The 14160-nt window shown below is 40.5% G+C and overlaps 1 protein-coding gene across 6 annotated transcripts; it reads left to right on the top strand.

Annotated features, from left to right (window-relative positions):
- The first annotated feature begins 1702 nt into the window (after positions 1-1702).
- Positions 1703-13258, top strand: LOC128195755 (uncharacterized). Of its 6 annotated transcripts, none has more exons than XR_008247582.1 (2): positions 1703-6636; positions 6737-13258. XR_008247582.1 is itself a non-coding variant. In XM_052874223.1 (2 exons), exon 2 carries the CDS (start codon positions 3994-3996, stop codon positions 5107-5109), a length of 1116 nt encoding a protein of 371 aa, XP_052730183.1. In that variant the 5' UTR covers positions 1703-2814; positions 3743-3993; the 3' UTR covers positions 5110-13258. The 6 variants fall into 6 exon arrangements, 2 of the variants coding, with proteins under 2 accessions (XP_052730183.1, XP_052730184.1); XR_008247584.1 differs by having other exon boundaries at positions 1703-8279; positions 12202-13258; XR_008247583.1 differs by having other exon boundaries at positions 1703-8279; positions 9208-13258.
- The last annotated feature ends 902 nt before the right edge of the window (positions 13259-14160 follow it).

Here is a 14160-nt window from a genome sequence, read left to right as displayed (position 1 = left end):
GTTTTAAGGAGATCTTCAGGCAATTGCAGATTACTATACCTTTGACCGAAGCACTGCAGCAAATTCATGCTTATGCAAAGCACATGAAGCAATTCCTCACAAAAAAGAGATATTTAGATGAGGAGACTATGGATGAATAGGGATATTGTAGTGTTATTTTGGCGAAACCACTTCCTCCAAAAGTGAAAGATCCAAGAAGTTTTACTATTCCTTGCGTCATTGGGAACGTGAATATAAGAAAAGCCTTAATTGATTTAGGGTCAAACATTAATTTGATGCCCTTATCTTTGCTCGAAAGCATTGGTGATCTTGAAGTTAAGCCAATAAAGGTGACTTTGCTTATGGCGGATGGGTCTTCCAAGAAACCCTATGGTGTAGCGGAAGATGTTGTGGTTTGTATAGAGAAACTTAAATTCCTGGTGGATTTTGTGGTGATGGAGATGGAGGAAGATGAGAAGATCCCAATTTTTCTTGGAAGGCCGTTTATGAAAACGACAAAGGTAATCATCAATGTGGATGATGGGATGATAGTGCTTCAAGACCAAGAGGAAAAGGTGATCTTTAATGTCTTCAAAGCTGAGAAGCAGATTCAAGAGAAGAAGACTCATCATAAAGCTGCATGTAAGGATGCACCAGTGACTAGCCCTAAAGCTGCCAAGCCAGTCATCAAAGGTAAAAATTATTTCTTGTCACAGGTTAGGGAAGAAGAAAAAGATGACAAAGGAAGGATGGTTCATGATGACTTGGTGGATGCATAATTCAAACTTGGCACACCTGTAAGATTCAAGAACAAGTTGTGGGTTGTGAAAGATATTAAAGAGAATGGAGTGATACAAATTGAAGCTCCATATTCAAGACGAGTCAAGAAGGTGGACCGAAAGCAATTGATGAGTTGGTGTGATGAAAGCAAGAAGAACACCAACATTAAAGATGGAACTTGAGCTTTATTGGGTCAAGCTAATGACGTTAAATGAGCGCTTACTGGGAGGCACCCTAATAATTTAAAAACATTAATTTATTTGAGTTATTGTCTATTTTGGTTATGTAATTTAAAACTTTGGAACATTGTTTTATTTTGATATGAGACTGCTATGTGATGAGTCAATATTTTCTCGATTTCACTTAGTTTATTGTGCTAGAATTAATCAGGGAATTGTGCTTAAATGTCCGGTACTTTTCCATTTTTCCTAATTGTGCTTAATTTGACAAAAAAATCTTATTTTAATTAATTTGAATTATTTGAACTAATTATTTGCATTATTAATTGTAGGGAAATTGTTGGATAATATTTTAGGACATTTGGAGGTGAAAAGAAAATGCCACATCAATTATAATTTAAGTTAAAATGATTGAGGAGGTGTGAATTTCAATTAAGGGGGTGCAAACGGATTAGCTGGAACGTTGGGATGAAGACGTGGTGCTTGGGAGAAGAAGGAGGTGCACGAAGAAGGGGCAGCAGGCCCAACTATCTTCATTCACGCTTCCAGCAACACGTCCAGCTTGGTCCAGCAAGCAAGCTTCACACGCATCCACGGTGCACCCAGCAGCAGTGAGGTGGGCGTTCATTCTTCATGGGAAGGTGCGCACAGAAATCCAACACGCGGTCCAACCAGCTTATAGTGCTTGGAGATTTGATGCCACGTCTTGGAGATAAAGGGGGTGCAATCCACATGTCCAGAGCATCTCGGTCCAACACAGCAAGCAAAATGAACGTGCACGGTGATTGGAAATTTGATAAGCACACGGGTTTGGCTTCCATCCACGGTTCAGCAAGAAGAGAAGTGTTGAGGTGAGAGAAGCACGTCCAGCAGCCACTTCATATCCAGCCTTCACACGAAGTTACACGGAAAAGAGCAGAGGGTGCGTTGAAAAGAGCAAGGTGACGTCCAGCACTTAACACAGTGGATAGCAGCAACCACCAAGCACGGGCTGTATCCAGCAAAGAAGGAGGTGCACACGGAAGTAACATCAAGTGGTCTAGCAGCTTGAGGAAGGGGTGCCTGGAGTAGCTGATTCAACTCCAGCATCTTGGATTTGAGGAGGTGCTGGGAGACAAATGGGCAGCAGGGCCTGGTCCAACATCCAGTCTACACACAGCCAGAGAGAGATGGAGGGTTACGGTTGGAGGATAAAACACTTTGCTGGGGAGTGAAGCATGGGGTGCTGGAAGGAGGTGTCTCGGCCAGGAGCGGGAGCCAGCCGCCACCCCTCACGGAAAAACTCTCTCATTCTGCTCTTGGTTTATGGAACGTTTTTTGGGAATTTGGGGGAGAGTTTGTTTTTACGCTGTCTTCTCTGGAAATGGATTCAGCACTTTTGCATTGAGTACTCATTTGTCTTCTTGATTCCAAAGCTGTCACAGTCACATTGTTTGGCATTGGTTCTTTATTTCATTTTGATTCCAGCATTGGTGTGCACACGTTTTATTCAGCTGCTGTTACATTGATTTTCATTCTTTTTCAATTTGAGAGGATTTGCGGATTTCATGAAGAAGGCAAGTGTGTCACGGCCAGATAGTAGCATTTTAGAAGGATTTTTAATTTCCAATTTTCTTGGGAGCTGCTCACGGTCACGGGTTGCATCCACCCCTTTTCTTTCTTTTAGATTCATTGCTTGGAAAATGGAGCTGCACTGTGCATTTCATTTTAAGCTGTTGGTGGTAAACATTTTGGAAAAAAGATGCGTGATTCATTTTTATTTTGGTTGGAAGAACAAAGCAAGCGGTATTTCATTCACTTAGGGGTGCAGCGTTTTTCATTTGGAGAATTCATTTTAGTTGCTTTGAGAAATGACATGCTGGAAGAGGAAGAGATGGTACGGCCTCGGGATGGGACCTCGAACAACACATTTAATATCTTTTAGGCAAAATGCATTTTACTTTACTGAAGCAAGCATTTAATATTAAATTTCTTTAAGCATTCATTTCAATTTCCCGCCATTCTCAGTTTGCATTTAATTGTTTAGCTCAATGTTGCACTTTTAATTTGGTTAAAGCACTTTTCAATTTAATGTTCTCTATTTTTTTTGGTAGTGATATTTTAGTTACGATGATAGCTTAAATGACCAACTCTTTTAATCCTGTGTTTACATTCGTGTTTATGTTTGTGTGTTAATTTAGTTCACTTGCATTCTCAAAAATCTTCACAAAACTCCCCCACAATGTGTTCGACCTATTACCTGAACCACATTTGGTCCTTGAGAGACGACCTAGGAGTCACTTCCTAGCACTATACTGCATTCTTTTAGGCACATCAAATTTGATGGGCCGCGACAGCCCGCATCAAATTTTGGTGCCGTTGCGTGGGACCAACAGTTCAATCTTAGAGTTTTTGTTGTGTTAGTGTGTGTTGGGTTTTGTCTTGTGTTGTGATGTGATGTTTTGTTTTGTGTGTGCGTTACTGTGTGTGAGTTTTGTGTGTTTAATTGTGTTGTGTTTCATTTGTTTCGTAATTTTGAGCATTTCCTTTCTTCTTTCTCCCTTCTTTTTGCATGTCTACCTATTTTGATTTTGTGAATACTGCTTCTTCTGCCTATGCTTATGACTATGATTCTCCTTCTGCATTTAACTCTGAGTTTAGTTCTCATGTATATTTTGCTGATGTCTATGTTGAGAACAGTATGACTCATCCTCTAACTTCTGAAAATGCTCCTTGGGAGCCGGTTCCACTTGATGAGGAGGATGTTCGTTGTGTTTTCAACACTGGACTGATACATTTTCTACCTGAGTTTCATGGTTTTGCAGGAGAATGCCCACATAAACATTTGGAGAAGTTCTATATCATTTGCTCTGTAATGAAACCTCCAGATGTCCCGGATGATCACATTTTCCTAAGAGCATTTTCACACTCATTACAAGGAGCAGCGAAGGATTGATGTTATTGTCTTCCTCCAGGATCCGTCACTAGTTGGGAAGATCTTGAGCATCAGTTTCTGGGCAAATTCTCCCATGTGCAATATGGTTACAACAACGATCCTGGGTGGAATGATCCTAACATGGGATGGTATGGTGCTTCACAGGAATATCAATATCAAAAGCCACCATTTCAGAACACTTATATGCCTCAACCAGTCCAGGAATCACAACAGTTGCAACTTCATGAGCCTGCCGAAATAGCTCCTCATCCTTCTACATCTAAGCTTACATTGAAGGAGTTATTGGAGCATATGACCATGCAAGATCTTCAGTTCAAGCAAGAGAACATGGAGTTTCAGCAGGAAACACAAGTTGCCATTCAGAGTTTGACTGATCAGATAGGGCAGATGGCCACTCAACTCACTCAGGAACAACCTCAAGAATCAGAGGAATCTTCATTTCAGACTGTTCAGATTCCTGATGATGTCAGTGTCATCCACATAGGAGATGGGGAGCAGAGTCATGCGCTCATTGTGCCGCCTACTTTCCCACCCTCCTATGTCCCTACTCTTGCACATAAGGAGACTAATGAAGGTTTTGAGGACCAGGCAGGTATAAGCAGTAATTTTGAGCCAGGTAGACCATTTTCATCCTTCACCACTATTCCAATCTTTAGGGAAGTGGAGGTAAACATACCTCAAATTGATCATTCTATTGATGATTGTGCTATGCATGATTATGCTGTCGATAGGTATGTTGATGATTATATTGTTGATGAGTTTGTCTTTAATTCGTCCTCTATGCATGATGAGAACCACTTTTTGCTATCACATCCAAATGTTTATTCTCCATGCACTGAACATGAATCTGAGTCTGTTGAATTTGAAATTGATTCATGTTGTGAGAGTATATCTATTGTTCAGCCTGTTACACTAGGATTGGGTGTTATACCCCTGCGTGTCAATTCTTTGGAGCCACGATGTACTAACCATGTTGCAGGAGGTACATATGAATTTGACCAACATGCACCCCCAATAGAAGACAAGGGTGCTTATATACACAACAGTTTGAAGATCATTAGGCACCGGCTGAACCCACTCATCAACAATCTTTGCTTCTTAGATCCAGCTATGGAAGACATTTCCCTACTCGATCAAATCTGGAGGATGAAGCAGTTCTTCCTCAAAACTTCCTTACTGGATCCAGTGGTGGAAAACATCTCCCTGATAGTCCAAAATTGGCAACTTCCACCATGACCAGGGGAGTTTTCTTTTCCCTTCTCCCCCTTTCCCTACTTTCATTGCACTTGTCCATGATTTGTTCACTGTTCTGATTTCTGATCTTATGCTTATGACACATTGAGGGCACTGTGTAGTTTAAGTGTGGGCTATTGGGGGAGATTTTTATTTTTCTTCGTTAGTTTTTGTTTTCTTGGTTAATTTTTTTCTTTTCTTGGTAGTTTTTGTAGTGTCTTGTGTATAGTTTGCATGTTTCTCTTGACGTTTGGACTTTGTTTAGGTTGTAGACTCGTCTTCACTTGGTTGATACTTATGGTTTGAAACCCTTGTTTTTCTTTGCTTGGGAAGATGATTATGATGTTTGACAGGTTGAATTGATTGTGACACAATTACCATGTGTGAGATTTGAGCCACTTTATGTTCTTTCTTGTGTGTGATATGTCTCTTGATTGCTTGCACATATGCCTTGGCTTGACTCTTGTTGATAATTCTTGATTGATATGCATGTTTGGAAGTGATAAAGGCAGTTTTGTTCTTGAGCCTCTCTAGCCAAATAAGCCTACTGTGTTCTAAACCTTTGTTAACCCCTTTTGAGCCTATACTTTCTCCATTTCTTTGTTTTGAAGCTCATACACTAACCCTAAGTGAAAAACCATGATTACCTTAACTTTAGGGAATTTTGGAGCTTTGGAAGTGTTTTGGGAACAAGTGTGGTCTCCTTGGGGATTTTGATGAATTGGCTAGTTGGTTACTCTTCTTGATTTATTTCATAAATATGTTGTGCATCTTGTCTCTTTTAGTTGTGTCCTAAACAAAGAGAAAAGAAAAGAGACAAGATGAGAAAAAAAAATACAGAAAAATGAGAAAAATAAAAAAATTATGAATAATGGAGTCAAGAAGAGGATTGAATTAGAGGTTTGGGTGTGTTTGACTGTGTCTACACTTGTTCCCCATTGCTCCTCTATTTCTTTTGGTTTGTAGCTTCTCATCCATATTTATCCTCCCTTGTCCTTGGCCCCGTTTCACCCACAAAAGACCTTTTGATTTGAACATGCATATGTTTTCAGTGTTGATATTAGAGGTTTGCCAAGTCTGTTGTTGTTTGCTTTCTTGAGTGCATTGAGTTGAAATTCTTTACCTTATGCACTTGAGAGAAACATTGATAGTGCATCTGTGAGGTTTTGTTACTTTTGATTCACCTCTAGAGCTGATTGATCATTTTGCCATGTCTTGAATTGCTTGGATGATTTCATGAGTATCTGCTTTCTCTGATTGATTCTATGTTGGATATTGTCTACTTCTTTTCTTTGTCCAGAGTCCTTGAGAACTGTGTAATTTTGTTTTTGTCCTTGTTAGTCTTTGTTTTCTGTGTGCTTAGTTTGTGTCACTTCCCTGATGTCCTTTGAACTATTCCTTGATCTGCGTCTTGATTTTGCCCAGGAGTGCAAAAGACTAAGTGTGGTCTATTTTGATGAGTCAATATTTTCTCGATTTCACTTAGTTTATTGTGCTGGAATTAATCAGGGAATTGTGCTTAAATGTCTGGTATTTTTCCATACTTCCTAATTGTGCTTAATTTGACAAAAAATTCTTATTTTAATTAATTTGAATTATTTGAGCTAATTATTTGCATTATTAATTGTAGGGAAATTGTTCGATAATATTTTAGGAAATTTGGAGGTGAAAAGAAAATGCCACATCAATTATAATTTAAGTTAAAATGATTGAGGAGGTGTGAATTTCAATTAAGGGGTGCAAACGGATTACCTGGAACGTTGGGATGAAGATGTGCTGCTTGGGAGAAGAAGGAGGTCACGAAGAAGGGGCAGCAGGCCCAACTATCTTCATTCACGCTTCCAGCAACACGTCCAGCTTGGTCCAGCAAGCAAGCTTCACACGCATCCACGGTGCACCCAACAGTAGTGAGGTGGGCGTTCATTCTTCATGGAAAGGTGCACACGGAAATCCAACACGCGGTCCAACAAGCTTACAGTGCTTGGAGATTTGATGCCACGTCTTGGAGATAAAGGGGCTGCAATCCACACGTCCAGAGCATCTCGGTCCAACACAACAAGCAAAATGACGGTGCATGGCGAGTGGAAATTTGATAAGCACACGGGTTTGGCTTCCATCCACGGTTCAGCAAGAAGAGAAGTGTTGAGGTGACACAAGCACGTCCAGCAGCCACTTCACATCCAGCCTTCACACGAAGCTACACGGACAGCAGCAGAGGACGCGTTGAAAAGAGCAAGGTGACGTCCAACACTTCACACGGTGGACAGCAGCAAGCACCAAGCACGGGCTGTATCCAGCAAAGAAGGAGGTGCACACGGAAGTAACAACAAGCGGTCCAGCAGCTTGAGGAAGGGGTGCCTGGAGTAGCTGATTCAACGTCCAGCATCTTGGATTTGAGGAGGTGCTAGGAGGGAAATGGGCAGCAGGGCCTGGTCCAACATCCAATCTACACACAGCCAGAGAGAGATGGAGGGTTATGGTTGGAGGATAAAACACTTTGCTGGGGAGTGAAGCACGGGGTGCTGGAAGCAGGTGTCTCGGCCTGGAGCTGGAGCCAGCCGCCACCCCTCACGGAAAAACTCTCTCATTCTGCTCTTGGTTTATGGAACGTTTTTTGGGAATTTGGGGGAGAGTTTGTTTTTACGCTGTCTTCTCTGGAAATGGATTCAGCACTTTTGCATTGAGTACTCATTTGTCTTCTTGATTCCAAAGCTGTCACAGTCACATTGTTTGGCATTGGTTCTTTATTTCATTTTGATTCCAGCATTGGTGTGCACACGTTTTATTCAGCTGCTGTTACATTGATTTTCATTCTTTTTCAATTTGAGAGGATTTGCGGATTTCATGAAGAAGGCAAGTGTGTCACGGCCAGATAGTAGCATTTTAGAAGGATTTTTAATTTCCAATTTTCTTGGGAGCTGCTCACGGTCACGGGTTGCATCCACCCCTTTTCTTTCTTTTAGATTCATTGCTTGGAAAATGGAGCTGCACTGTGCATTTCATTTTAAGCTGTTGGTGGTAAACATTTTGGAAAAAAGATGCGTGATTCATTTTTATTTTGGTTGGAAGAACAAAGCAAGCGGTATTTCATTCACTTAGGGGTGCAGCGTTTTTCATTTGGAGAATTCATTTTAGTTGCTTTGAGAAATGACATGCTGGAAGAGGAAGAGATGGTACGGCCTCGGGATGGGACCTCGAACAACACATTTAATATCTTTTAGGCAAAATGCATTTTACTTTACTGAAGCAAGCATTTAATATTAAATTTCTTTAAGCATTCATTTCAATTTCCCGCCATTCTCAGTTTGCATTTAATTGTTTAGCTCAATGTTGCACTTTTAATTTGGTTAAAGCACTTTTCAATTTAATGTTCTCTATTTTTTTTGGTAGTGATATTTTAGTTACGATGATAGCTTAAATGACCAACTCTTTTAATCTTGTGTTTACATTCGTGTTTATGTTTGTGTGTTAATTTAGTTCACTTGCATTCTCAAAAATCTTCACAAAACCCCCCCACAATGTGTTCGACCTATTACCTGAACCACATTTGGTCCTTGAGAGACGACCTAGGAGTCACTTCCTAGCACTATACTGCATTCTTTTAGGCACATCAAATTTGATGGGCCGCGACAGCCCGCATCAAATTTTGGTGCCGTTGCGTGGGACCAACAGTTCAATCTTAGAGTTTTTGTTGTGTTAGTGTGTGTTGGGTTTTGTCTTGTGTTGTGATGTGATGTTTTGTTTTGTGTGTGCGTTACTGTGTGTGAGTTTTGTGTGTTTAATTGTGTTGTGTTTCATTTGTTTCGTAATTTTGAGCATTTCCTTTCTTCTTTCTCCCTTCTTTTTGCATGTCTACCTATTTTGATTTTGTGAATACTGCTTCTTCTGCCTATGCTTATGACTATGATTCTCCTTCTGCATTTAACTCTGAGTTTAGTTCTCATGTATATTTTGCTGATGTCTATGTTGAGAACAGTATGACTCATCCTCTAACTTCTGAAAATGCTCCTTGGGAGCCGGTTCCACTTGATGAGGAGGATGTTCGTTGTGTTTTCAACACTGGACTGATACATTTTCTACCTGAGTTTCATGGTTTTGCAGGAGAATGCCCACATAAACATTTGGAGAAGTTCTATATCATTTGCTCTGTAATGAAACCTCCAGATGTCCCGGATGATCACATTTTCCTAAGAGCATTTTCACACTCATTACAAGGAGCAGCGAAGGATTGATGTTATTGTCTTCCTCCAGGATCCGTCACTAGTTGGGAAGATCTTGAGCATCAGTTTCTGGGCAAATTCTCCCATGTGCAATATGGTTACAACAACGATCCTGGGTGGAATGATCCTAACATGGGATGGTATGGTGCTTCACAGGAATATCAATATCAAAAGCCACCATTTCAGAACACTTATATGCCTCAACCAGTCCAGGAATCACAACAGTTGCAACTTCATGAGCCTGCCGAAATAGCTCCTCATCCTTCTACATCTAAGCTTACATTGAAGGAGTTATTGGAGCATATGACCATGCAAGATCTTCAGTTCAAGCAAGAGAACATGGAGTTTCAGCAGGAAACACAAGTTGCCATTCAGAGTTTGACTGATCAGATAGGGCAGATGGCCACTCAACTCACTCAGGAACAACCTCAAGAATCAGAGGAATCTTCATTTCAGACTGTTCAGATTCCTGATGATGTCAGTGTCATCCACATAGGAGATGGGGAGCAGAGTCATGCGCTCATTGTGCCGCCTACTTTCCCACCCTCCTATGTCCCTACTCTTGCACATAAGGAGACTAATGAAGGTTTTGAGGACCAGGCAGGTATAAGCAGTAATTTTGAGCCAGGTAGACCATTTTCATCCTTCACCACTATTCCAATCTTTAGGGAAGTGGAGGTAAACATACCTCAAATTGATCATTCTATTGATGATTGTGCTATGCATGATTATGCTGTCGATAGGTATGTTGATGATTATATTGTTGATGAGTTTGTCTTTAATTCGTCCTCTATGCATGATGAGAACCACTTTTTGCTATCACATCCAAATGTTTATTCTCCATGCACTGAACATGAATCTGAGTCTGTTGAATTTGAAATTGATTCATGTTGTGAGAGTATATCTATTGTTCAGCCTGTTACACTAGGATTGGGTGTTATACCCCTGCGTGTCAATTCTTTGGAGCCACGATGTACTAACCATGTTGCAGGAGGTACATATGAATTTGACCAACATGCACCCCCAATAGAAGACAAGGGTGCTTATATACACAACAGTTTGAAGATCATTAGGCACCGGCTGAACCCACTCATCAACAATCTTTGCTTCTTAGATCCAGCTATGGAAGACATTTCCCTACTCGATCAAATCTGGAGGATGAAGCAGTTCTTCCTCAAAACTTCCTTACTGGATCCAGTGGTGGAAAACATCTCCCTGATAGTCCAAAATTGGCAACTTCCACCATGACCAGGGGAGTTTTCTTTTCCCTTCTCCCCCTTTCCCTACTTTCATTGCACTTGTCCATGATTTGTTCACTGTTCTGATTTCTGATCTTATGCTTATGACACATTGAGGGCACTGTGTAGTTTAAGTGTGGGCTATTGGGGGAGATTTTTATTTTTCTTCGTTAGTTTTTGTTTTCTTGGTTAATTTTTTTCTTTTCTTGGTAGTTTTTGTAGTGTCTTGTGTATAGTTTGCATGTTTCTCTTGACGTTTGGACTTTGTTTAGGTTGTAGACTCGTCTTCACTTGGTTGATACTTATGGTTTGAAACCCTTGTTTTTCTTTGCTTGGGAAGATGATTATGATGTTTGACAGGTTGAATTGATTGTGACACAATTACCATGTGTGAGATTTGAGCCACTTTATGTTCTTTCTTGTGTGTGATATGTCTCTTGATTGCTTGCACATATGCCTTGGCTTGACTCTTGTTGATAATTCTTGATTGATATGCATGTTTGGAAGTGATAAAGGCAGTTTTGTTCTTGAGCCTCTCTAGCCAAATAAGCCTACTGTGTTCTAAACCTTTGTTAACCCCTTTTGAGCCTATACTTTCTCCATTTCTTTGTTTTGAAGCTCATACACTAACCCTAAGTGAAAAACCATGATTACCTTAACTTTAGGGAATTTTGGAGCTTTGGAAGTGTTTTGGGAACAAGTGTGGTCTCCTTGGGGATTTTGATGAATTGGCTAGTTGGTTACTCTTCTTGATTTATTTCATAAATATGTTGTGCATCTTGTCTCTTTTAGTTGTGTCCTAAACAAAGAGAAAAGAAAAGAGACAAGATGAGAAAAAAAAATACAGAAAAATGAGAAAAATAAAAAAATTATGAATAATGGAGTCAAGAAGAGGATTGAATTAGAGGTTTGGGTGTGTTTGACTGTGTCTACACTTGTTCCCCATTGCTCCTCTATTTCTTTTGGTTTGTAGCTTCTCATCCATATTTATCCTCCCTTGTCCTTGGCCCCGTTTCACCCACAAAAGACCTTTTGATTTGAACATGCATATGTTTTCAGTGTTGATATTAGAGGTTTGCCAAGTCTGTTGTTGTTTGCTTTCTTGAGTGCATTGAGTTGAAATTCTTTACCTTATGCACTTGAGAGAAACATTGATAGTGCATCTGTGAGGTTTTGTTACTTTTGATTCACCTCTAGAGCTGATTGATCATTTTGCCATGTCTTGAATTGCTTGGATGATTTCATGAGTATCTGCTTTCTCTGATTGATTCTATGTTGGATATTGTCTACTTCTTTTCTTTGTCCAGAGTCCTTGAGAACTGTGTAATTTTGTTTTTGTCCTTGTTAGTCTTTGTTTTCTGTGTGCTTAGTTTGTGTCACTTCCCTGATGTCCTTTGAACTATTCCTTGATCTGCGTCTTGATTTTGCCCAGGAGTGCAAAAGACTAAGTGTGGTCTATTTTGATGAGTCAATATTTTCTCGATTTCACTTAGTTTATTGTGCTGGAATTAATCAGGGAATTGTGCTTAAATGTCTGGTATTTTTCCATACTTCCTAATTGTGCTTAATTTGACAAAAAATTCTTATTTTAATTAATTTGAATTATTTGAGCTAATTATTTGCATTATTAATTGTAGGGAAATTGTTCGATAATATTTTAGGAAATTTGGAGGTGAAAAGAAAATGCCACATCAATTATAATTTAAGTTAAAATGATTGAGGAGGTGTGAATTTCAATTAAGGGGTGCAAACGGATTACCTGGAACGTTGGGATGAAGATGTGCTGCTTGGGAGAAGAAGGAGGTCACGAAGAAGGGGCAGCAGGCCCAACTATCTTCATTCACGCTTCCAGCAACACGTCCAGCTTGGTCCAGCAAGCAAGCTTCACACGCATCCACGGTGCACCCAACAGTAGTGAGGTGGGCGTTCATTCTTCATGGAAAGGTGCACACGGAAATCCAACACGCGGTCCAACAAGCTTACAGTGCTTGGAGATTTGATGCCACGTCTTGGAGATAAAGGGGCTGCAATCCACACGTCCAGAGCATCTCGGTCCAACACAACAAGCAAAATGACGGTGCATGGCGAGTGGAAATTTGATAAGCACACGGGTTTGGCTTCCATCCACGGTTCAGCAAGAAGAGAAGTGTTGAGGTGACACAAGCACGTCCAGCAGCCACTTCACATCCAGCCTTCACACGAAGCTACACGGACAGCAGCAGAGGACGCGTTGAAAAGAGCAAGGTGACGTCCAACACTTCACACGGTGGACAGCAGCAAGCACCAAGCACGGGCTGTATCCAGCAAAGAAGGAGGTGCACACGGAAGTAACAACAAGCGGTCCAGCAGCTTGAGGAAGGGGTGCCTGGAGTAGCTGATTCAACGTCCAGCATCTTGGATTTGAGGAGGTGCTAGGAGGGAAATGGGCAGCAGGGCCTGGTCCAACATCCAATCTACACACAGCCAGAGAGAGATGGAGGGTTATGGTTGGAGGATAAAACACTTTGCTGGGGAGTGAAGCACGGGGTGCTGGAAGCAGGTGTCTCGGCCTGGAGCTGGAGCCAGCCGCCACCCCTCACGGAAAAACTCTCTCATTCTGCTCTTGGTTTATGGAACATTTTTTGGGAGTTTGGGGGAGAGTTTATTTTTACGCTGTCTTTTCTGGAAATGGATTTAGCACTTTTGCATTGAGTACTCTTTTGTCTTCTTGATTCCAAAGTTGTCACGGTCACATTGTTTGGCATTGGTTCTTTAGTTCATTTTGATGCCAACACTGGTGTGCACACGTTTTATTTAACTGCTGTTACATTGATTTTCATTTTTTTTCAATTTGAGAGGATTTGCGGATTTCATGAAGAAGGCAAGTGTGTCACGGCCAAATAGTAGCATTTTGAAGCATTTTTAATTTCCAATTTTCTTGGGAGCTACTCACGGTCACGGGTTGCATCCACCCCTTTTCTTTCTTTTATATTCATTGCTTGGATAGTGGAGCTGCACTGTGCATTTCATTTTAAGCTATTGGTGGTAAACATTTTGGAAAAAAGATGCGTGATTCATTTTTATTTTGGCTGGAAGAACAAAGCAAGCGATATTTCATTCACTTAGGGGTGCAGCGTTTTTCATTTGGAGAATTCATTTTAGTTGCTTTGAGAAATGACATGCTGGAAGAGGAAGAGATGGTACGGCCTCGGGATGGGACCTCGAACAACACATTTAATTTCTTTTAGGCAAAATGCATTTTAATTTACTGAAGCAAGCATTTAATATTAAATTTCTTTAAGCATTCATTTCAATTTCCCGCCATTCTCAGTTTGCATTTAATTGTTTAGCTCAATGTTGCACTTTTAATTTGGTTAAAGCACTTTTCAATTTAATGTTCTCTATTTTTTTTGGTAGTGATATTTTAGTTACGATGATAGCTTAAATGACCAACTCTTTTAATCCTGTGTTTACATTCGTGTTTATGTTTGTGTGTTAATTTAGTTCACTTGCATTCTCAAAAATCTTCACAAAACTCCCCCACAATGTGTTCGACCTATTACCTGAACCACATTTGGTCCTTGAGAGACGACCTAGGAGTCACTTCCTTACACTAT

Source organism: Vigna angularis, chromosome 3 (assembly GCF_016808095.1).
Source record: "Vigna angularis cultivar LongXiaoDou No.4 chromosome 3, ASM1680809v1, whole genome shotgun sequence".
In the NCBI taxonomy this organism is placed as follows: Eukaryota; Viridiplantae; Streptophyta; class Magnoliopsida; order Fabales; family Fabaceae; genus Vigna; species Vigna angularis.
Note: the sequence above shows the minus strand (reverse complement) of the source record. Positions and strands in the feature narration are given on the sequence as shown.

What these genes read in the sequence shown, in the direction of transcription:
- LOC128195755 (XM_052874223.1), top strand. Translation starts at nt 3,994, where the DNA reads ATGGGATGGTATGGTGCTTCACAGGAATATCAATATCAAAAGCCACCA.